Source organism: Tamandua tetradactyla, chromosome X (genome assembly GCF_023851605.1).
Source record: "Tamandua tetradactyla isolate mTamTet1 chromosome X, mTamTet1.pri, whole genome shotgun sequence".
NCBI classification, from domain to species: Eukaryota; Metazoa; Chordata; class Mammalia; order Pilosa; family Myrmecophagidae; genus Tamandua; species Tamandua tetradactyla.
Window position 1 is genome coordinate 114225222 of NC_135353.1, and position 21770 is coordinate 114246991.

Consider the following 21770-nt stretch of genomic DNA (forward strand, 5'->3'; position numbering starts at 1 on the left):
GGAACTCTGCATTTTCTGCATGATTTTTCTGTAAACCTACAACTTCTCTAATTAAAAAAAGCTTTCAGTGCAGTGTATTTCACCATTTTCAACATGACCTACAGAAGAGATACATACTATTTTCATCATGATCCAGTTCACATAGAATTTATATGTGTAGTATATATAACTGAAATAAGCACTTCATTAAACATACCCGTCCTACGTGATCCTATGATACACGCCAATATCTTTTCTTTCTCAAATTGATTTCAGTATATTCTCCAATGTGACCCACATTTAAAAGCACTGCTTCAGTATGTTTCCATTGCTCATAGAACATAATCCATTCTTCTTACCATGGCCTATAAAACCCTACATAATCTGGTCCTTCCTACCTCTTCAGCAACATATCTCAGCCTTCTTGCCCTTGGGTCACCATGTTCCAGCTACACTGGACTTCATTGTAGTTTCTAAAGATACCATTTCCCTTTCTCCCAGGGCCTGCCCCACTTTTGCCTCCACACATTATTTAACGTCCACTCTTTCAGGTCTTAGCTTAAAAATCAGTCCTCCTTGCCTGACTCCTTAAGCTAAATTACCCCCATCATTCTCTTTCCTATCATCCTGTTCTGTCCCTTCATAGCCTTATCACAATTTGTAATTATGTGTGCTTATATGTTGTAATTATGTGTTTGTTTATTTTGCATCCTCTCCAGCACCAGACCGTTAACTCTGAGGGCAGTTTGTTCACTACTGTCTTGTTCATGGCTGTTTATTGACTACTTCATAGCTAGTGCCTCACATCGTGCCTGGCCCATAGTGTGTGCCCACAAAAAAACCCAAAAAACAAAAACATTTGTTGAATGAGCTGAGATCTAAAGAGCAAATGAAAATGAGGGTGGGAACAAGTGGAGAGGGTTTCAGGCAGAGGCAACAGCATATGCCAAGAGTTGGAGGCTAGAAAGACTAAGAAACAGTTTAAGAATTTCAGTTTTGCTTTGAGCATGGAGCCTGAAAAAGATGACAGGGGCCAGATCACAAAACGGTAGGCAAACCCTATTAAGGAAAGTATGTCTCCTTCTGAACCAGTGGGAACTCACTGAAGAGTTATAAATACAGGAGTGATATGATTCGATTACCTTTTCAAAAGATCACACTGGCTACAGTGTAAAGAAAGGATTCCAGGGAACTAGATTGAAACAGGGAGACCATGACAGTAGTGAAAGTTAGAAATGGTGCTGGCCTGTACTAGGATAGTGGCAGCTGAAATGGTTGAAACAGGGAGACCATGACAGTAGTGAAAGTTAGAAATGGTGCTGGCCTGTACTAGGATAGTGGCAGCTGAAATGGATAAGAGACTACTTAAATAGATATGGTAGATATTCAGGAAGTAGAAATGACAGAAATTGGTGATTGCATGGGGGTGGAGAAGAGAGAAGAGTCAGGGATATAACAGAAGAGTCTGCTTTGACTGGGGTCATTCACTAAGGTACAAAGGAGGTACAAAGAAGGACAAATAGGTTGGGGAAGGATGAGTTGACTTGGGGAGAAGTTGAGGTATCTGTGGTATATTCAGGTAGAGCTGTCTAATATCCAGTTGAATGCATGGGTCAGGAGAAATATCTGGCCTTGAGTCAATATCAGTTTTGGAGTCATCAGCAAAGAAATGATTATTGAAGCCATGGGAGTGAATGAGATAATCTAAGAAAAGAATGCAGAGGGAGAAGGCAAGAGAGCTCAGACCAAAGCCCTTAAGAGCACCAACATTTAAGGGATGGACAAAGAGAAGCCTGGAAAGTAAAAACGAAATCACCAAGGAAGTAAGAGGAAAGAAAGGAGAGTGCAGTAGTTTAAGTAGTTTAAGAAGGAGGGAGTGGTCAGTAGTGCCAAATGCTACCAAGAAGTTAAGTAGGATAAAGTCTGAAAAGATTAAATTGGATTAAGTGACACAGAGGCAATGGAGGACCTTGAGGAGGAGCAGTTTAAGGCAGGCAGTGGAGGCTGATGGGAGTGAGTTGAGGGCTAACTGCGAAGTGGGAAAATGTTAGCAAGTGTAGGCAATTCTTTCAAGAAGTTTGTCTGTTGAAAGGAGAAGGTGGGGGGCTGGGAGGTGGTTGGGTAGGGAGATATTTAGTAATTATTTGCTTTTAGATAGAAGAGACCTAAAGCATGCTTAGATGCTGACAGGACAAAGCAAGGTATGAGTTCTGTAGGTTTGGCACCAAGGAGTTAAAAGTTTCCTTTTCGTTGGCTTCTTTTTATTCTGTGAAGTAGGAGGTGGGGTCATCTGCTAAGAGTGAGGGGCTAGATGGAGAAATCGAAGGATTGAGGGGAGGGGGAAGGTTTGAAATGGTTGCTGTGGAGAGCGGGAGAGAGATAACTAGGGCCATGTAGTAGGATTGTGGGTCAGCACTGAGGGCATGGTAGAAGCTGGAGACCATGAGTTTTTTTGTGGCACCAATCGGTGAAGTTGAATGATTTTCTCCAGCAGTGTTAAACTGCCTGGGCGCAGACAGGAAAGGTGGACAGTTGGGCTGGTCCAAGACTGGGATTTTGCTAAGCGGATGGGACAATCCAGGGAACTGAGGCTACTGTTAAGGGAGTACTGAAGGAAAGGACCATGGAGTGTGGTCTGAACAGAGTGAAGAGTATGAAAGACAGGTCCTCTATGAGCCAAGCCCCAGGAAAGCTCTGGAACGTGTGGAAGGGCTTCTAGAAAAAATATTGAAGGAGGTGCGGAGGGAGAAAGACCTGAGATGGGAAAGAAGGGTAGATTTGGCAGTTGGGAGTAGGGGATAGCCCGGAGACATTGCCTGTGAGGGCCCAAGGCAGGATGGGGAAGGCAAGCTGAGGGGTAATTTTTAAGAAGGATGGCCTTGAGGGCGGGGTTGCAGCAAGGGGTGAGGCGGGCCTAAGTGAGTGGGCGTAGCCAAGCTCAAATCCCCGGCGAGGGGGCGAGGGGGCGGGGCCCCGGTAACTGGGTCCCAACGCCGCTGTGGCTTCAGCTGTGGCTTCGGCTGCCTCAGCTACGGCTCCCGCCTCCCCACCCCCTTCCCTGGGCTCCTTCCCGCCCGCCGCCGCTGAGATCCAGGCTAAGGCTAGGGTGGACAGTGGAGCTGGGCCCAGGCCGTTCCCCTGCCCCCGCGGCTGGAGCATCGTCCAGGGGAACTGGCTGAGGGCGAGCCCCGCAGCCCAAGCGCGCGGCACACAAGCGCGCCCCCGACCGCCGCCGCCCCCTCTTCCCTCCCATTCCCTCCCCTCCGCCCCCCAGCCTCCGCTGCGGCGGGAGGAAGAACCCTTTCCGACCAGCCAGGAGACACCAGATCGATTCCCATTCCGGGAGAAAGAAGACTCCGCACTCAGATCCCACCGGCCGCTCGCCCCCAGGCCACGGAAGTGTTTCGCGGCGGATTGCAGACCTCGACCCTCTCCTAGCCGCTACCGCATAGACTGCGCTCCCCAGCGGGCCCCCGGCCCCGCCAAGCCTACTCCCCGCGAGGGGCCCGGGCTGGCGATGCCTGGCGCGGCGGCGGCGGTAGCCGCGGCTGCTGCCGTTACTGCCACGGCTGCTGGCCCTGGTCCGGGCCGGGGGCTCAAAGCTCCGCAGTGGGGCTGAGCCCGCAGCCCCGCCCCCCGAGCCTGAGGCCGCTGCTCTGCCGGGCGCCGGGCCTCCTCCGCCCGCGCCTCCGCCCCAGGAACTGGAGCCAGGCGGGGAGCCCGGGCCCCGCGCCCAGGCCCGGACCATGCATGGCCACCGAGCCCCGGGGGGCGCCCGGCCTTCGGAGCCCGAACACCCGGCTGCGAAAACCCCCGGCGCTGTTCCACCGGCCTGTGACGATTCGGACCCTGGAGCCTTGGAGTCCGGACTACCGGTGCCCAGGGGCGCAGCTCCGGTTTTCTGCGGCCCCTTGGATTCCCAGCTTGCCGGGCCCTCGGACACCACTCCAAGCGCAGCACCAGGCCCCCGGGTCTTGCCCTGCGGCCCCAGCCCACAGCACCACCGAGCCCTGCGCTTCTCCTACCACCTGGAGGGCTCTCAGCCCCGGCCTGGTGAGTGATCGAGAAAGCGTGGGAGCCCGGACCACGGGCCTGGTACTGGGAGCGGGTTCTAGGTCTCTGCGGCCCTCTCACCCCGGCTTTTCGGGTCCCCTCAAGCCCCACCCCCCCCTCCTCTAGGCCTTCCATTCCATCCTTTCAACCTCCGTCCCAGTCCTCTCTCTGTGTCCCCTGTGTCCCTCAACCCCTCCGATCCCCTTCTCATCTGTAAGCTGAGGCAAATGGGAGAGGGAGCAAGAACAAGGGGCAGGTTTGCAAGGCAGCAAAAGGGGTTTGGTTGGGGAAACTGGAGAAAAGGAGGAATCTCCCATTTGCCAAGTACCTACATTGTGCCGGGCGCTGGGGTTGGGTGCTTTACATGGTATCTCATTTAATCCCAATGGGCCTCTTGTGAAGTAGGTATCATTAGCCTCATTTTGTAGGTAAGGAAACTAAGACTAAGAGAAGTTAAGTAACTTGCCCGGATGGCACAGCTAGTATGGAGCCAAGATTCAAAACCAGATCTGTTTAAGTCCAAAGCTGTGGTCTTTCTGCTTCCCCAAACTGAGGTTGGTGACCATGGAAGAAATGCCAACCCTTCTGCTTATATGACTTTATGCTGTAGTATTCAGCAGCTTTGGAATATGAATGGAAATAAAAAAAGGGGGGTGGTGAATTGATCCAAAGCTAGGGTTTTGCTAGGTGTGAATGGCAGGAGGCCAGGGGAGGGAGGGAGTTCACTGTGCTGATGAGAGAGAAAAGTGGAGGAGCTAAGCCTTGGGGTTCAGACTGTAGGGGAAGGCTGGTGGGGTGGGTGGGTAGGGAGGCAGCAGGAAGGTCGTGGGCAGAGCCTAAGGTACAGCAGAGCTGGAGAGCTGCAAGGGTTGTTTGTGAGGAGAAATCAGGATGCTTGAATATTTGGGTTTGCAGAGGTAAAGCAGCTCTAGCTGGGCTGGGGCCACAGAAGACTGCCTTGGGAGGCCTTTGCACTGCACAAACTCTAGTGAGAAGTCTAGCAGGGCCCCCTCCATTTGAGGACATTCTCATGTGGGCCTGAGCCCAGGAGCTGGGGAGGAAGATCAGTACATGTCTGCCCTGTTTTTCTACTGGACAATACCAAGTGGGTTGTTCAGCTTCTGTGGGTCCCCCAGGACCTCATCCCAGGTCCTGCAGGGTTTTGGGACTGTTACCCAGTACCACATAGCAGAAGTAAAGCATAAAGCACTGGCAAGGTGTACACCTTGATGCTGTTGCAACCTTGGGATAGTCACAGAGCCTCTAGGAGTTTTCAGGAGGCTCCTGTGATGTGGGCTGGAGATAACCAAATGACAGCAGACCTTTAATGCTCTGACTTGCATGTTGTTCTTGCTGGCTTTCCAAACTCCCCTTCACAGACTTTGATCTTATGAGTGGGCTACTCACTTGCTTTACTGCAGTACCTTCTTTCAAATCTCAAAACACACCACAAGCACTCCCACCTCAGGGCCTTTGCATTTGCTTTTCCCTCAGTCTGGCAGCTCTTGCCCCAGCTTTCCACCTGGCTTGCTCCTCAGCTTTCAGGTCTCAGCTCAGATGTCACCTCCTCCAAGAGACCTTCCCTAACCACTTAAGGTAGGGCCACTTGTGAGTCTCCCTTGCAGCTGCCTGCTTGTTTCCATCCTTGCACTTAGTACAGTCTGAAATTATCTTATTGTATGTGATTCCTTATTTATTGCCTGACACCCCCCACTAGAATGTGAGCTCTGTGAGGGCAAGGGGATTGTATCTGTTTTGTTCACTTTTGTATCCTCAGCAACTAGCATGTTGCCCAGCACACAGTAGGTGCTTAATAAATCCTTATGGAATGAATGCCCGAACAGGTACTAAGGGAGAATACAATGGACCCTCAGTAACTGTTGTCTACTACGAGAACTGAATTCCTGTCCTCCAGATACTCTTGGACTGGGAGTCAGTTTCTAGACAGTGTCTAACCGTGATCTCTGGCCTCTATGATCAATAAATGGTGCTGTCTGCATGTTCATTCCTACTTGTACCAATCCTTCCAAATTACAAATCACAAAACCCTTCCTAATCCACTCCTCCTCTCCCCAAAAAGTCAACACAAAGTTCCTAGGAACCTTTTCCTAGTGAAGCCCATGTCTCTGTCATTGCATGCATGGTGGGCATCTTTTTTTTTCTATTTCCGTCATGAGGATTGGGAATGATGGTTGTCAGGGAAGGACCTCACCCCCCATCCTGCCATTCCTAACTGACTCACTATGTGACCTCAAAAAAGTAACTTCCCTTCTCTGAACTTGTGTCTTCATTTAGAGAATGCCGTAAGGAATCTGTGAGATATTGGTTGCAAAGCTGGCAGCATGGTCTAAGCCCTCAGCAAATGAGAGCTAAAAAAAAATTAAAGTAAGCAAAGAGAAAAAACCTTCTGAACAGGAGGTAGAGGAATTACCAAGGCCTTGATGGGGCAGGCACTGGGCCATGTGATTCACGGCAGCATGGGGTGTAAGAGGCCCACCTCCCCCACTGCCCAGCCAGCCCAGGGGTAGGCACAAGTGACTAGCTTTTCTCTCCACGAGACTAGCCTATAATTGGCCTGAGTAGGGCAGGGTTGGTGGTTGTGGGGTGAGTGTATGTGAGAGAGAGAGAGGGTTTTCTGAGCTTCAATTAAAGGGTTGAAACATTTTAGTCCACATTTTAAGATTTCCGAGTGCCTGCTGATTCCTCCCTCAGACTGCTAAGGCCTTTATTGAATCACCATCCTTTAGGGTCCAGTGGTCCATCCTGGCTGGGGGTGGGGGGTAAGGGTAGAAAGGAGTGAGGAGGGTGGAGAAGTTGGTTAAAATAATGATTATATCTTATCCATGTAAAGAGCCTTGATTTGCTTCAGAATGTTGTATTTTCCAGTTACCTTGTCTGATTCCTGGTGAGGGGAGGAACAATTGTTTTTATGCCCATTTTCCAGGTTGATAAAACCTAAGGCCTCATTGGGTTTCAGGCATAACCCAGTGAGATTCCAGAGAGGGCTTGGGGGTTCCAGGTGTAGGTTTGCTCATAAGGATTAGTGCTCTTTCTTGGTCTTAGGGGGAACTGAGTCATTTGAGGGCGAACTGCAAAAGGGTCTGGCTTCTTCTGATTTGGTGCCTGGGGACATCTTCAGAGACTCCAAGACCTAGAACTGAAGCTGGAAAGGCCCCTAGACACCATCTAGTTCTGAGTTTCCCAAACTGGTCATCATCAGAATCCCTTGTTGATCTTAAAAAGAAAAATGATTCACAGACTACTTCAGAGCTACAGAATCTTGGGGTTGGAACCAGAACCCAGGGATCTATTTTCAAAAGCTCTCAATGTGATTCTGATGTGCAGCCTAGGGTGGAAATCACTGGTCAAGCCCATTTTCCTGTTAAGGTAGTAGAGGCTCAGAGAGAAAGTGACTTACCCATGGCCCTCCAGTAAGTGACAATCAACTAGGACCAGAAGAACTCATCTGCCTCCCATCTGAGACCCTCTCCCCAGGGCCCCATGGGGGCCTCCCTCCTAATCCCAAGGGAGGTACTGAGCCTAGGTGTGCACATTCACACAAACACTGGCTGCCTCACTTTGCTCTCTTCTCTTAGCTTTCATGAATGGCTGCCATTCGGCAGTTATAGTTGGAAGACAGTTACAGTTTTGGGACTCTAAGCAGAGAGAGCCAAGTACAGGGCCTGGCCCAAAGGAAGGGCTCTATAAGTGTGTCTGTAAGTAAGGTTTGTAGAGCCAGAGAGTAATGTGGAGGGAGAGTAGTCCAGGTGGGGATTTTGGTGTAAGCAAAAATACTGCGACATGGGGCATCCTAGGGACTAGGGCTAGTGTTGGGAGGAATAGAGAGATAAGGTTGGTTGAGGGAATTTAAACCAAGGGCAAAGAAGAACCATTGAAGAGTTTATTATTTTTTAAAAAATGTTTTTATTGACAAATCTAAACACGTACATTCCAAACATGGTGTACAATCAGTGGCTCACAGTATCATCACATACTTATGTATTCATTAACACAATCATTGTTTAGAAGGCTTGCATCACTCCAGAAAAATAAATAAAAAGAAAAAAGGAAAAACTCATATATCCCATACCCCTTACCCCTCCCTCTCATTGTCCTCTAGTATTTCCATCTACCCAATTTATTCTATCCCTTAACCCCTATTATTTATTTATTTATTATCCATATATTAAAAAAATTTTTTTGTTAATATTTTTATTGATAAATCTTCACATACATACATGCCATACATGGTGTACAATCAGTGGCTCACAATATCATCACATAGTTGTGTATTTATCACCGTGATCATTGTTTAGAACATTTGATTCACTCCAGAAAAAGAAATAAAAAGAAAAAACTCATATATACCATACACCTTACCCCTCCCTCTCATTGACCACTAGTATTTCCATCTACCCAATTTATTTTACCCCTTAAATGCTCCCTATTATTTATTTATATTTTTATCCGTGTTTTTACTCATCTGTCTGTACCCTGGATAAAAGGAGCATCAGACACAAGGTTCTGACGATCACACAGTTGCATTGTAAACATATCTTTATACAGTCGTCTTCAAGAATCAAAGCTACTGAAACACAGCTCAATAGTTTTGGGTACTTCCCCCCAGCCACTCTGATACATCATAAACTAAAAAGGGATATCTATATCATGTGTAAGAATAACCTCCAGGATAACCTCTGAGCTTTGTTTGAAATGTCTCAGCCACTGAAACTTTATTTTGTCTCAATTCCCTCTACCCCCTTTTGGTCAAGAAGGCTTTCTCAATCCCTTGATGCTGGGTCCCTGCTCATCCCAAATATTCTGTCCCCCATTGGCAGGGAGATTTACACCCCTGGGAGTCATATACCATGTAGTGGGGAGGGCAGTGAATTCACCTGTCATGTTGCCTTAGAGAGAGAGGCCACATCTGAGCATCAAAAGAGGTTCTCTGGGAGTGACTCTTCAGCATAATTTTAAGTAGGCTTAGCCTATCCTTTGCAGGAATAAGTTTCATAGGGGTGAACCCAAAGATTGAGGGCTTGGCCTATTGATTTGGTTGTCCCCACTGCTTGCAAGAATATCAGAAATTCTCCAAATGGGGAAATTGAATATTTCCTCCTTTCTTCCCAGTCCCCCAACTGGACTTTGCAAATACTTCTTTATTCACTGCCCTGATTACTCTAGGATATATCAGGGCATCAAACTAACCTGGACAAACCAACAAAATCTCATGCCCTATTCATGGTTCCCTGTACTTATGGTGTTCAACTAAACTGACCATGCAAGTTAAATTAGGTAATGCACCACTCAGAATATAAACTTTGCCCCAAATAAACATCTCTTCCATTGGTCTCACATAGAAGTTGAAGTTTTAAAATATGGACGATATCATCCTTTACCCTGTATTCTGATTTACCTTAGTCCTATCCAGATCAGTTTCATTCATATATCCCTTCTTGAACTCTGATCACTTTTTCAACTTTTTAAACAGTTCCTTTATGGGGTGCTGCTGACTTTCATAGTGAAGGGTTGATTAAGCTATGGAATGATGAGCTCAGATGTGGGTGTTTCAAAGACCCCCATGGCTGCATGTGGAGAATAGATAGGAGGGGTGTAAATGTGGAAGCAGGCAGACAAGCAAGTGGTTGTTGCAGTCATTCCAGCAAGAGGTGATGGTATCTTGGGTCAGAATGGTGTCAGATGGAGAAAGTGAGATCTGAGAGATCTTGATGATTAATCTGGTCAGGACTTCAAGGCAACTTAAATGTAGAGGCTGAGAAAGACAGAAAAGTCCAAGATGAATCTGTTGTCTTCTGAAACCAACTAGAGTGACCTGGTAGATAGTGGTGGAGTCATCTACATGTTGGAATAGAAGCAGATTTGGGGAGAAAATAGTGAGTTATGTATAAGGCATATTGCGTTTGAGAGGCCTGGGAGGACGTCCAGATGGAAGTAGCCAGGAGGCATTTGGAAGTATGATTCAAAATCTCAGAAGAGGGGTCTGGGCCAGAGATGTTTGGGAGTTCTCACCACCAACTCATACCATGGACCACACAGTGGCTCATGGGGAGCGTGTAGATAGTTCTGGGGGCCAGAAGACATATATAGTGAGGTCCTTGAAGACATAGATAGTGAAGTCAGTAGAGTCACACTTGGTGGTTCATTAATTACCTGCCCAAATCTCACCTTAAAAATGCTCTCTTTGGGGGGGAAGCAGTTTTTGAAAGCATATTTGCATGAAGCTGAGACCCATTTGATTTACACTCAGGGGTAGCAGAGGAAACTGAGGGAAAACTAAAAGGCAAATCAAACATCAGGGAAGTATATTCCTGTGTCTCCCTTGCTGTTCTCCCTGTCCAGGACATTCTGAGAGGCCATGAGGGAAGGGTTGCTCAGAGAAAGGAGAAGAAAGGGCTCCTAGCAGGTCAGAATGGACGGGGTGGGGGTGGAATCTGCTGGGTTTTTTTGGAAAGCAGTAGTTTGAGATTCTAGAGGACTATCTGGGAAAAGACCCAGATTTAGTTCCCAGTCAACTGGGGCCTTCAAAGCAAATTCAACAAAAAGTAAAGACTGTGGGTAGCTGGGAAAAGGACTTCCACAGACAGGACTGAAAGAATTGAAGTTTCCAAGTTGCATATGGTTGGCACTCCTGCTTCTCAGCCGTTTCAGGCGCCTGTGTCCCTGGGAGAGGGCCCAGCTGGAGCTGCCTACTTCCTCAAAGGTGAATGGCAGCTAACAGTGTACCAGATAGATGCTTTCTGGGGACCAGTTAGCTAAATGCCTTAGGCAGTTGTGGAGCTGGGAAAATGCTGGCTGGATGGGGCTAGGACCTGTCTGGAATGAGGGCAGAATGTACAATCTGCCATTGGCCAGCCCTGCAGAGTTAAGTTTCCTGATCTGGAGAGCATCACTGCTTCTAGGAGCCTCTGGGACTTGAATGCCCAGTTCCTTGGACCAGGAAGACATCACATCTCCAAAGGTGCCTCAAAACATAGATGAGGCTAGAGACAAGGTTGCAGGGTGGTAGCTGAAGGAACCTAAGTACTGCTGGTCTGCCACTAGTTCACTACACCTCTAGGCCTTTCTTCCCTTCTCAGGACCTTAGTTTAACCATTTGTAACATTGTGGATCTGGTCATCGCATTTGTCCAGCATATAACAAGGTGTCAATGAACGTCTTGGAGAGGGTAAGGAAGAATGAAAGAGGGGAGGAAGAAGGGAATTTCTTTATTTAAGATATGTTTATTGAAAGCCTATTATGTGCTAGGCCCTGTACTTGGTGCTGGGTGGGCAAGAAGAGAGGCACAATCCCTGTCCTTGTGGAGCTCATATCTAGCAGAAAAGACACATTACAAGTAATTCCAAGTGCAGATGCTACAGGAGCATATGGGGGAAGGGGGCAGGGAAAAAAAAGACTTCTGAGTTGAGAAATGAGAATAAATAGGAGCCCAGAGAGGTAAGGAGAAGCAGAAATGTGGTTTAGTCCATGGGAAGAGCATGTGCCAGAGCCCCAGGCAGTAAAGAGCACTTTTGAGGAATAGACAACAGACCATTGTGGCTGGAGGGTGGGGGCAGGGAAGTGTTCACGAGCTAGTGTTCAGTGTTGTCCCCTTGCTCAGGAGTTTGGAGTTCACCCTGAAGGCAAGGGGAGGCCTTGACAGGGCTGAGAGGATGGAAGGGGACTGTATTTTCCAAAAACTTGCTGAAGTATGGAGAATGCCTTGTAGAGGGGCTCGGAGGATAGAAGGGAAGCCAGTTAGGAGGCTGGAGTGGGAGAAAAAAGTATAGAGATTCTAGATGTACTAAGAAGTTGAGTGCACAGGACTAGGCACCTGAATGGATATGTGGGTTGAGGCAGAGGGAGAAGTTATGGAGAACTCTCATCTTCTGGCTTATAGGTGGGTTTAAGGTACCATTCCCTGGGATGGAGAAGACAGTGAGTCTGAGGAGCCTGAGGACAGGACATGTAGGTGGCAGTACCCGATAGGCCTCAGTTGTGCCCATCTGGGACAAAGAGTAAGGGCAGGAGGGGGAGGAGAACAGGTGCATGGCTGAGGCTCAGGGAAGCACTAGAAGGCCCTTCTAGGAGCGCAGGGTTTTTAGCCCTCCGTGAGACTTCCCCATGGCCCCTGCAGGGAAAGGGTTAAATCAGGGAGGAAAGGTGCCTGCAGAAAGCAGGGAAAGGCTGGATTGGCTGGCTTTGCCCCTGGGAGTTGCAGCTGGCATAGAAGCCCTTCCAGTCTGACCCAGTGGCTGCTAGGCCTGTGCCAGGGCCACTGATGCCCATGCTGCCACCTTTGCCTTCACCTTCCCTCATCCCCTCCAGCTTTCTCCTGACTCCTCTAGACAGGGCCTCCATGCCTAATGAATTCCAGGTGTAGACATGATCCCCTCCCCCACCCTGGGGCACTGGTGGAGGGCAGGGTAGGTGTAGATCCCTTTCACTGTGCATCTCTTAGAGGCTCAGGTCTTCCTGTCTCATTGACTGTTTGTTTCTCGGGAAAATTCCTTCAGGGATCTTCTCTAGGCCCTGTGTCTGTGGCAGGGTCAGGCAGTGATGACAGCTGCCATTTTGAACAAGTCAGTTCACCTCTCTGTGCCTTCATTTTTTTCATTTGTAAAATGGGATTATAATCCCCACCTCCTAAAGTCGTTGTAAGGATTAAATGCCACAGGTAAACACACAGCACTCTGCATGGCACATTGTAGCCATGCAAATGACTGTGGTTGGCCCTCTTTTGTCCCGGCCCCTTTGCCTCTCTAGGCCTGAATCCCTCACTGACCCCCATCCTCTCTATATGGGCCTTTTCATCTCTGTCCCCCTTCTGAATCCCCCCCTTCATTTTTCTATCTCCCTTTATATCTGTCAGTTTCTCTGTGTCTCTGTAGTTTTCTTGTCTTCTCCCTCCTTGTCTTTGTCCCAGTGTCTTTCTCTGTCATCTGTCTTCTTCCTTCATAATCTCTGTGCCTCCAGACCTCTGGTGGTGTGGAAGGGAGATGGGTGGTTGTTGGGGCCATTGGGATCGTGGCAGGGGTCAGAGGAGCCATCTCCCCTGGTGGCTTTGCCTCCCCTGTCCTCACAGGGACGGAAGTCCCAGCCAGCGTGGCAGCCCCAGCACTGGATAATTACTGCCCCAGTGCTCCCAGCTGCAGCTTCACTCCCTTCCCTTCCTGTCCTCTGAAGTCCCCAGCCCCTCCCGGGGGTGGAGCCACCAGCCCCTATCCTTCTCTGGCCTCAGGTCCAGAAACACAGAGAGGAGGTGGCCAAGCCCTCACAGTAATCAAACAACTGAAAGAGGGATGGGCTGCCTGTGCTCTCATATGGCTGTGTGGTTTGTTTTGTGTGCACATGCACATGTTCCTGTCTGCCTGGCTGTCTTTAGTCTGGGTCTGTTTTGTATGGGTATTGACGTCCTTGTTTCTGTATATCTGGGTATGTTTGCATGTATGTCTATGTATATCCGTGTGTGTGTGTGTGTGTGTGTGTTTGTCTTAGGGACTGTATATGTGTGTGCCTTCGTTTTTCACAAGAGTCCTCTATTGTGTCACTTTGACTCAGTCTAAGCCCGTGGGGATTTCTAGATGTTTGTGCATGCAGGTCTCTAGATCTTGTATGTGTCTGTTTCTGGACCTCTGTGTGTTCATGGGGTTTTTTCTCTGTGAGCCCCCCATGGATCTGTGTCTTGGTAAAGGTGGTGGTAGTGCTAACCTGTATCTCTTGACCTTTTCCTGCTCCTCCTGCAAATCACAAAACTTTCTGTACTTCTAACTCATTCGTTACCCCTGAGAAGCTACACCTTTGCCCAGTTTTTCTTCCCTTGCCTACAGGACCTTCCCCAGTCCGTTTATACTTGAATAAATACACCCTGTCCTAGAGCTAATGGATCACAGCGTTGTTAGGAGCATGCCATATAGGAAAGCATCAGTATAATGCCTGACCCAGAGTACATATTCAACAAACTGTTGAATCCCCAGCATTATATTTCCACTAGAAAGTGAATACTTTGGGTTCCAGAGATTTCTGCAAGTTCCTGTAATTCCCTGCTCTCTTCTCCAGGTACGCTACTACACGGTAGAACTTGAATTGGGCCAGACAGAACAAAAGGTAGATTCCAATTCAGAGAATTTTTGATGAGTATTGTATGAGCCTGTCCAACCTTCAAGGCCCAAGGGCCAGAGCATGTCAAACAGGGCAAAATGTAAACAGCAAAGGTGGAAGGGGCCTTAAGGACCATCCATCCAACTCAGATATTACAAAGTGGTGGCCCAACTTGAATTTGACTCACAGAAATGTTTCATTTGGACTGCTCACAGCCTTTAAAATTAGGAGATTTCATGTAAAATTCTGAATTTCTGAGTTCTCTTGAAATACTGGAAGATCTGGCAATACAGGGCCCATTACTGCAAGTGACAATTGGATGGCAGGGAGGAACTACTGCCCCTGCTTTAGGTGAGGCACATGCTCTCCAGTTCACCCCACTCCCCACCATTCCCTATTGCCTTATACCATCCCATTTTACAGAGATGTCCTCACTTTTCAGTAGGAGCCACACTTTAAAGAAGGAATTTTCTTTACAGAAAAGAGTCCTTCCATTTTACAGAAAGCGCCTCCATTTTTTAGGAAGGGACTTTCTTTAGAAGGCACCTTACTGCTCAGGATGGTTCGCATATTCCAAAAGTGTTCACACTCTACAGAAGGTGCTTCCATTTTTCTACAGAGTCCTTATGTTCAGAAGATCAATCTACTTCAGGGAAGGAACCTCCAGATGACCCACAGGGCTCCTATAAGACCAGAAGCATGTGCTCAGGATATCTGTCAAACACAGGCATGCAGCAACCAGAAATAATCTTTGGAATGATTTTACATTACAACAACAATAAGTTGTCATGTGAAAATTCAAAATTCTGTGACGTTTCTTTTTTTTTTGTAGTCATCATCATGATCATTTCTTAGAACATTTGCATCAATTCAGAAAAAAAAATAAAAGGAAAACAGAAAAATGTTTCGTATATACCTTACCCCTCCCTTTCATTGATCACGAACATTTCAATCTACTAAATTTATTTCAGCATTTGTTCCCCCTATTATTTATTTATTTTTATCTATATGTTTTACTCATCTGTCCATAAGGTAAATAAAAGGAGCATCAGACACAAGGTTTTCACAATCAAACAGTCACACTGGGAAAGCTATATCATTATACAATCATCTTCAAGAAACATGGCTACTGGAACACAGCTCTACATTTTCAGGCACTTCCCTCTAGCCTCTCCAATATACCTCAACTAAAAAGGTGATGTCTGTTTAATGTGTAAGAATAACATCCAGGATAACCTCTTGACTCTGTTTGGAATCTCTCAGCCATTGATACTTTATTGTATCTCATTTCTGTCTTCCCCCTTTTGGTCAAGAAGATTTTCTCAATCCCTTGATGCTGAGTCTCAGTTCATTCTAGGATTTCTGTCCCACGTTACCAGGAAGGTCCATACCCCTGGGAGTCATGTCCCATGTGGAGAGAGGGAGGGCAGTGAGTTTCCTTGTCGTGTTGGCTGAGAGAGAGAAGCCACATCTGAGCATCTCTTGGGGGTGACTGTTAGGTCTAATTTTAAGTAGGCTTAGCCTGTCCTTTGTGGGGTTAAGATGAACAAACCATAAGATTGTGAACTCAGCCTATTACTTTGGTTGTCCCCACTGCTTGTGAGAATATCGAGAATTCTCCACTTGGGGAAGTTGAATTTTCCCCCTTTCTCACCATTCCCCCAGGGGACTTTGCAAATACTTTTTTATTCACTGTTGAAATCACTCTGGGATTTATTGGGGCATTACTCTGGATAAACCTATAAAATCTCATGCCCTACTCAAGGTTCCATGTACTATGGTGTTCAATTAAGCTGTCCACATAAGTTACATTATGAAATGTCTGTGACACTTCTTGACCCCCTTACTTTACGGTTTCATATGGTTCGTAATTTGAGTTGCCTCTCAGGGGATGGTGTGCCATTGTCTTTTTCATTGTTATGCCACCTCTAATAGGAATCCCACCCTGATCTAAAGTGCTGTCATGGTGAATAGGGCTGGATTTTTTGCCCACCTCTGGCTGGATTTGCTTGGGTTTCTCATAACTTTTTGTTGAGTTGAGACCTGCAGCCTCTGGGTTTATGTATCTGTGTATACAGTTTTGTATTTTTGCGGGTGTGCTATTTTGTTGGTTTTCAAGATTTATCCTTATCGCTCTGTGGTATGTCTGGTGGGGTACATCATGCTAAGCTCTTTACCTGCAATTTCTCATAGATGCTCCAAACCAGGGAGCTGCTCTTATTATGCTATTTGCCAGACGAGGAGATTGAGGCCCAGGTAGATGGAGAGGCTTGCCCAAGGTCGCACAGCTTGTTGGGATTTAAACTGAGGTCTAGAGGGTGCACGGGTAGTTCACCGGTTAGAATGCCTGCCTTCCATGCGGGAGACCTGGGTTCGATTCCTGGACCATGCACCACCCCCCCCCAAAAAAAACTGGGGTCTGTGGGACTCTTAAACTAGCTTTCCTAATAAAGGTGCTGCAATACCTTAATGCATGCAGTCCTGTCAGTGACTATGGTCACAATACCCTTGACAACTTGGAATTGTCAAGTACCACAGTTTTTATATTTTGTTTTTAATAAAAAAGACCAGAGTCAAGGTATCCCTGAAATAATGTCACTGCCACAAGCATTCAGGTGCCCATTGCAGGAAAAATTGGATAGAACTCACATTCTGCCTGAGGCTTATAAGTGGAACAAGATCTGCCAGATGCTACCTTGGAAGCCTAGCTCTGTCTCACTCCCTCCAAAAGCCTTCCCTAACCAAGGTTGTCAGAATTAAGAAAAGGGAATACAGGGGGCTGGTTAAATTTGAATTTCAGATATACAACAAACACTTTTTTAGTATAAGTATGCATGAGCCATACACTAAAAAAGTTTTCATTGTTTATCTGAAATTCAGATATGACTGGGCATCCTTTATTTTCTTTGGCAACCTTATCCCCAACCTCTCCTTCCTCTGAGCATCCATGGTCCTGACAAGCTGACCCCTTTGCACTTCCTGAGCTACCACTTAGCTTTTCCAGAATAAGAGTCTATTATCTTTGAGATTGGGTGCTCCCTGAAGGTAAGAGTCAAGATTGCCCTTCCAGCCTGCTGAGGGCCTGAAGTATATGGAGGGAGGTGGTGCACACACCCACACAGCAGAGCAAGGAGACACCTAGGCATATATGGGATGCCTCAGGGTATGCTTCCCATCAGTGATGGGAGGTGTCTGAGTGGCAGTGGTGGTGGTGTGTGTGTGTATGTGTGTGTATGTTTACATTGTGCAGAGAGTATTGCATATTGATGCGTGAACAGCTTTGGATTCACTCTAGGTCTTTGAGGTCTGTGCATAGTTGGTGTGTGGCTGAGTACATTTTCACGAAGTGTTGCATGCTTTGGTGGTATGACTTTATTTGGTGGGGGGAGGGGCTTTGTGGCCTATGCTTTAATGGGCCTTGGGGACTCTGGTAAGCTCGGTGGTGGGGGAGGCAGTGCTGGTGGAGGATATTGTCAGGTGTGGGTAGGTGTGTGGGTATGTGTGTGAGAAAGAGCGACAACGGTGTAGGTGATCAACCATGATAAATAGGCTAGGAAACAAAACAATGCAGGATTTGACTGGGTAGGGGTGGGATAGGGCAGTGGGAAGGTCTATGGTGTCTAGGAAGGGGGGAGTCCTACCCTGGTAGCAGGGATGGAGTTTTCAGCAGCCCCTGGCACAGAGTCTCCCAGGATCAGAGCAGGGCTTAGAAATTTAGGGTGAGAAGAACCAAACTAAGGCAGGGGAAGCCAGAAAGTTCAGCCAGGGGTAAGGTTGTGAGGGGTTGCAGATGCCTGGCTGAGAACTTCCCCTAGTTTATTCCATGGAGAATGGGGAGTCATGGAAGGTTCCTATGCAGTTAAGTGACATGACCTGAGTTGGACTGTAAGATGGTTCATCCAGTCATCAGGAGGGAGTGAGATCTGGGGCTAAGGAGGCCATGGAGGGAAGACAGGTGGAGACAGGAAAATGTAGGCAGAGAGACAAGGGAGGAGGAGTTCTGAAGTAGGAAAGGGAGGGATCTTGAACCTTTTCCCCTCAGTGGAACCTAGCCTGGTTCTTGGCCAGGCCTACACTTCTGAACTAGAACCCTGTTGTTCAGCTCCCTCTAGATGGGGGTTGGGAGTGTTTCCTTCACTAGCTACACTGCAGTTCATGAATTTCTGAAACACTGGGGTGCACCCCTGCCCCTCCTGGTTCCCTTCTTTTCCAGCACCCCCTTAGAGAGCAGGCTCAAAAAAAGAGTCCAGTCCAGGACCAGCTAAGTGCTTGAAAGTCTACCATTGACTTGCTGTGTGACCTCAAGCAAGTTGTCACCCCTCTCCCTGCCATCATCTCCTCACTAGAAACTGAGCCGACAGTCCCTGCCCTGCTCACCACGGTTTCCAGAGTGTCCCAGAATATTTGAATTTTACTCAGCCTCCCATTCTGCAGGACTGCCTGCAAGAAGGCAGAGAGAGGAGAGAAGTAGGCTCATCTGTGGGCTTCCGGGTGAGGTGGAAGAGGAGAGACTAGAGAGGTCGCTCGGGCAAGGTGACCCCCACCCCCAGAACAAGCAGCAGCGCAGAGGGAGAGAAGCCCCAGCTAGAGACCCTACTGCCCTGCTACATATTGGGTGGTGAGGGCTTGCCCAGCAAAACCTACCTACTTTGGGTTGTGGAAACAGAGACAGATGCAGCTGGGACCTCAGCATCTATACAGTATCTCTGAAGCAAGTGGGGGGTTGGGTGGTGGTGGTCTGTGTACAGTGGGGTGCCTGGATTTTGCCCACTGGATCTCTGGCCCTGTCAGCTACTCTGTGTCTCATTTTCTCTGGCCACATGTCTCTGAAACTATGTCTCTGCATGTGCCACTCTCCATGTGATTCATCCTCCTCAACCCCACGCCCAGGGGGAGGGCAGGGCAGGACCCAGCCAAGATGTGCTGAGCACGGCAGGGTAAGCTGCCCAGCTGAGCTGAGAGGAACACCTCCTCCCTCCTGGCTGGGGCCTGCCTGCTCAGGTGGGACAGGAAGTGAGGAAATTGCCACCAAAGCAAGGTACAAGGTGGGCAGAGGGGTGCTCGGCCTGGGGCCTGGGGCACCATGTTCCATCAGGGCTGAGAGGGGACCATGGTCTGAGTCCCCTGGTGCCTTCCTGGCTGGACTGTGGCCAGGGTGGGGAGCAGGGTCTCAGAGGGGCTGCTGGAGCCCTGTAGGTTGGGCTGTTCTTTCCCTCCAAGACGGGAAGACCTAAAATCCCCTGTGACTCTTTCTGCCTGTATGACCCTGTAAAGGAGGGTGTGTTTTGTAGCTGTGTTTGAGGATACCGGTATGTTTTTGCAACAGAGGCCACCTGTGACTATGACCATTTAGGCCAGGAGAGGGCAGGTATCCTTGTGTGTATGCATGTACCTGTACCTGTGGGTGAGACTCAGGGACACCATGAACGTGTTTGTTTCATGAGTGTGACGAAGTAAATTATGCCATGTGTCTGTGATGATGTTTGTGTTTCTGTGTATGTAGTGGTGTGTTACTTTGTGCTGTTTTGTCATTGTGTGAGGTTATATATGGCATGGTATAATTAACCTTGTGTGGCTCTAGTCTTCGTCACTGTGTGTAACTGTGTTTACAGGTGTGTAAAGATGTGTTATAGTGTGTATGATACTCTGTAACCCTGTGATTGTGAGACACAGAGTAGATGACACTATATCTTTGTGACTCAGTAGAGTCATGTTTGAGGGGTATATGTGGTTGGGTGACTGTTATATGACACTGTATGTGAAATGGTATGCTTGACGTTGTGTGACTGTGGGCCTTTGTGATTATGCATGACCAAGTTTGCAGGAGTGCATGATATTGTGTGGCTGTGTGACAATATGTGAGGTTGTGACTGTGGATCTTTGTGCCTGTATGTAACCAAGTTTTCAGGAATGTGATGGCATGTGATTGGTTGTATGAATTTGTAGCCCCACCATTGTGCAAAACAATGTAAATTATTCCATGTGTCTTTGTGACAGTCCATTTAGTATTGGTCATATGTGATATTGTGTGTAACACTATGTGGCCGTGTGTGAGAGGACATGTGACTATGGTACCACATAATGGACACCATGTGCTAGTGGTGCCTCCTGGAACTCTTGATTGCCACTCACTCTCACATCTTCACATCTGTTTGCATCCTTCCCCTACACAGGACTTTTCATGGCTCACTTCTGTCTACAGGATAAATGCCCAACTCCTCAACCTGGCACCTAAGGCTTTTTCCTCTCCCCTCTGGTCCCACCTGACTTCTCTATCATCTGAGACACCCGCAGCAACCCCATGCCCAGCCAGGACTACCTTCCAGTGGAAGAGGAGAGAGAGGTCTTATTAGAAGGGACAGGGAAGCGCCATGGTCTGGGGGACAGTGCTACCCAGCCAGGGGACAGAGGGCTATAGCCTAGAGCTAATGGGTACACATTCAGCACTCTTCCTCAGGTCATGTCATCCCTGAGGGCTCCCTCACTGCCTCCCAGGCTAGTCTTTTCTCCCATGTGACAGTCATCTCCCCCAGGACCAATGTCAGAAGTGGGTTTGGGGGCCACACAGAGGAAAGGAGGGCAGGTAATACAAAAAGGCCTCCCTTTTTCTGGATATCTTGTCCACTGTTCTAAAATTGCTCCCATGATACCCTGCCAGTCAATCCCAGCATCTGAACTCTGCATGCTGGGTATGTAGGGGTGTGAGTGGGTATTGAAGTACAGGAGAATAATAGATTAATGAGAAGCTGGGATTTTTAAAAAATATTTTTACTGAGATTTCTTCACGTACCATATAAAGTCCATTCAAAGTATGCAATCAGTGGCTCACAGTATCATCACATAGTTGTGTATTCCTCACTGTGATCATTTTTAGAACATTTGCAATACTCAAGAAGCTGGGATTTTTAGACACAAAACTTTTGCTCATGAAATACAGTTTCATCATCGTCAAGCATACTGAGCTGTACAAAATTGTAACCATGAAAATCCATATATCCTCAGAGCTTTAAAAAATGTTTTATGCTCAGCATACCCATTGTGGCTGTATAAACAAGGACTGCAAACACATACACATTCCCAACATGGTTAAACTCCTTAGTAATAAGGCCTATTGCCATACATAGAATCAATGTACTAACCACAAAGAATTCTCATCTATTTATGAAAATGAAGCCCACCACAGCCTTGGATCTCACTCTCCATCTCAGGGTTGGGGTAGGGGGCTCCTCCGAAAAGCAGTATGGTGAGGAAGAGGGCTCAGGAAAACTCAAAACCCCCAATACCTGCTAAGACTTGTAAGTCCCCGGTCCCCTTGGGATGAAGTCAATCACTTCATACCCATTTTCTCCCTTTCTATAGGGCTGCACCAGGGAAACCGAATCCTGGTTAAAAGTTTGTCCCTTGACCCTGGCCAGAGCCTTGAGCCTCATCCAGAAGGTCCCCAGCGACTTCGCTCTGACCCAGGCCCCCCGAGTGAAACTCCCAGCCAGCGTCCTTCACCATTGAAACGGGCACCAGGTCCAAAGCCACAAGGTAAGTGGTTCCAGAGCAGAGAAGATAGTGGCCCAGGGAAGGACACAGACAGCAGAGAGGACAGAGGAAGGGGAAAGGTTGACCAGTGGTAGAGGATAGGGTTTGTT

General features: G+C 47.8%; 1 protein-coding gene across 2 annotated transcripts in view; it reads left to right on the forward strand.

The window, feature by feature from the left end:
• Positions 1-3725: 3725 nt before the first annotated feature.
• The window catches only part of FGD1 (FYVE, RhoGEF and PH domain containing 1), a 41545-nt gene continuing 23500 nt past the window's right edge, over positions 3726-21770 (forward strand). Inside the window, exons 1-2 of one of the 2 annotated variants that reach the window (XM_077146195.1) lie at positions 3726-4032; positions 21490-21663. In XM_077146195.1, coding sequence (XP_077002310.1) covers positions 3726-4032; positions 21490-21663 — 481 coding nt within the window. Of the gene's footprint in view, positions 4033-19104; positions 19169-21489; positions 21664-21770 lie in introns of those variants that run through there. The other variant, XM_077146196.1, reaches the window with a different exon arrangement.